Genomic DNA, 2,808 nt, shown 5'->3' with positions numbered 1-2,808 from the left:
ATTAATGAGACACCTAACCTAAATTCAGCATAGCCCAGAAAAGCAACTTAAAGGGGACCTATCATGCAAAATGCACTTTTGTACGTCTTTTATACATGAATATGTGTCCCCGGTGTTCCAGGGAACTCACCAAGTGTCAGAAAACACAACCCTCTCTATTTTCCTCCATACCCAAATCTCTAAAAAAAGGGGCTGCAACGGATCTGATAAAAACTGATCCAGATTTGAACACTGTCCTGACGTCAGGACAGTGGCGCTACGGCTATTGGGCCAACTCCACCAATCAGGAGGAGACAGCCACGGCCATTGCCGTTCGAAAGTGCTGGAGACGCTGTAGTACATATGCCAGGCCTGTAGATGGTGCTGTTCTCACAGAATCAGCCCTTGCAAAAACAGAGCTAGAAATTGTCAAATTGAGCAAAATGAGGCATGGCTAAAATGCATGATCTGTTTGGTATTTTGAAAAAAAAAAAGTATAAATATGCCTTATATAGGTATGGTCCTATTCAAATATAGCATGATAGGTCCACTTTAAGCATTGGTTTAGATTTCTTTTTTAAGACTTAAAGACAAATCTGAGCATAAAGAAAATAAATAGAGAAATAGCATTAGGCGCTTTCACACCGGAGTACTTTTCCCAGTATAGTTCAGAAAATGTGCGTTCACACCTATATATACAGTCTATGGTTCACACCAAAAAAATCCAGAACTAGAACTTAGTTCATCAGAACCTTTTCACCCACTTTTTCAGTCCCTGCTAGAGAGCAGGTACTTTCGTGGGAGAAAAAGGTTCCCATTTCTGATTGGCTGGGCGGATTGCAAACCACGCCCCGTAAAACTCCCAAAAAGTTTTGTGAAGCTGAAAACATGAACATTGCTCAACTTTTGAAGCGAGCAACGCGAGCAAAGCGAAGCAACGCTCCCACAATGCAGTTCGGCAAAGCGTGACGTCACCCCATTCAAAGTGAATGGGCAGAAGCGTTGAAGCTTCAACGCACGCCGCCGTGTGGACGGGCCGTCCTCCTTCAGGGAACTTATTCCGGTGTGAACGCGATCTGCTAAAGAACTAAAGAGTTCTGATGAACTAAGTACGGCAAAGTACTTGGTCTGAAAGCGCCTAATGTTGCACATATTTATAGTTGTTCTACTATACTCTAACAAGCAGCTGCTCACATGTTTTGTGCTTCTCTTCTCCCTTCAGGTCCTCTGCTCTGGGTTTCTTCACAGGAGTGGGCCGAGTCGCTGCCATCATGGGGAACATAGCGTTTGGAATGCTGGTGGACTCAAACTGTGCCGTGCCCATCCTGCTGGTGTCCGCTCTGCTGCTGACCGGAGGGCTGGTGGCTCTGCTGCTGCCTCAGACCAAACACTCCGAGCTCACCTGAGGGATCGGTGTGTTTATAGGAATAAGTTATTAGAAAACACCCTCTGAAAGTTATTATAGAGCAGACAGGACGCTGCTTTATTCCGTTTCTGCTCCCAGAGGACGTTTATATCCTGTGCCTTCTGTCATTTCGCTGTGCCTTCTGAAGCTGCCTTATTGAAAAGAGACAGTCTCCATTTTCTAAGAATTACTATTCAGGAAAGTGAGTAAGGAAAGAAAAGTGCTCGACAGTATTTATTGAGAGTTTGAGAGGATCAAAAATCCTTACCAGAAGTGAGTCCGAGTATGAAGGAAACCTTTAAAAAGTGTTCAAAAGTCTCCAAAGATTCTAGGTGGATCATGATGTTTAATCTCCTGACTTTAATCAGTGATTGGATCAGAGGCTCATTTCAAAACAGTTGCTTGTTTCTGCAGTCATCGGTTCTTTAAAGTAGTTTCAGGTTTTACGAGGTGTGTTTAATTATCAGGTTAGAACAGTTTTACTATTAGCTAAGGATGTCTGAAATGAAAAACTTCAGCTTCACAAATCTGTTTTACTTTTTAGTTTACAATGTAAAACGTCTCTCGTGATTGTTTTGAGGCCAAATCACTGTTCTTAAAACAGTTATTCTTTTCATAAAAAATACAATCATGTTTACATCTATGCATTCAGTAGATTTTAGAGGCGTCTCAGGATCATTCTGTACCCAATCTGTGATTTCGTTGCACATACTGGACCACACCGGTTCAGCATTCCTGTGGAATACCCAAAGATTGCTTATTTAATAAAAACATGTCTAGATTAAAAAACCTTTATATCTGAGTAGCAACATTGTTTATAAGCTGGCTGTATTTTGTGACGACTGAAGCAGTTTGATTTAAATAAACGCTATTTTGTTTATCTCAGTTGTGTGTTTTAATATCACCTACACTCTAACACTACTATATATACATACTTCAAGCGAAATTCCTGCATTAAAAAAATATATTTTAAAGTACATATCAGCAAAATGGAGGGTAAAAGTACTAATAAAATATCTCCTGTGACTTCTGTTATGTTATTAATGTATGACATTAGATGGGGAATGTTTAAGCAATGCATCATTGATTGAAGTGGCAGTAGAAAACACTGATGTAATGTTGAGAAATATATGGTATTTTAAAAGATTATTATGGGTTTTGTTTGAGAATAATAGTAAAACAGCTGAGGTAAAAGGTGCCATATTTTCCTGGAAAAACTCAAAGTACATGTTCCTCAAAAATGTTACTTAAATTCAGCACTTCAATTAAAGGTGGGGTATGTAATTTTGGAGAAACCAGCTCGAGTGCGCTAGAATTTGAAAATGCACAGCCGGAAAAAATCTGCCCCTTCCTTACAGAGCCCCTCCTCCAACACACACGAACGCGCACATGACCAATGAGGGCACGAGATAAGTTTGTGCACA

The 2,808-nt window shown here is 40.5% G+C and overlaps 1 protein-coding gene across 1 annotated transcript in view; it reads left to right on the top strand.

Annotated features, from left to right (window-relative positions):
* The window catches only part of sv2 (synaptic vesicle glycoprotein 2), an 8,998-nt gene extending 6,729 nt beyond the window's left edge, over positions 1-2,269 (top strand). The window contains 1 exon segment of the mRNA XM_034149248.1: positions 1,202-2,269. Within this exon segment, the coding sequence (XP_034005139.1) occupies positions 1,202-1,385 (184 nt within the window). The 3' untranslated portion in view covers positions 1,386-2,269.
* Positions 2,270-2,808: the final 539 nt, after the last annotated feature.

Source organism: Trematomus bernacchii, unplaced genomic scaffold (genome assembly GCF_902827165.1).
Source record: "Trematomus bernacchii unplaced genomic scaffold, fTreBer1.1, whole genome shotgun sequence".
Lineage (NCBI taxonomy): Eukaryota > Metazoa > Chordata > Actinopteri > Perciformes > Nototheniidae > Trematomus > Trematomus bernacchii.
The sequence above is the reverse complement of the archived record's forward strand: the minus strand, read 5'-3'. Positions and strand labels throughout refer to the sequence as shown.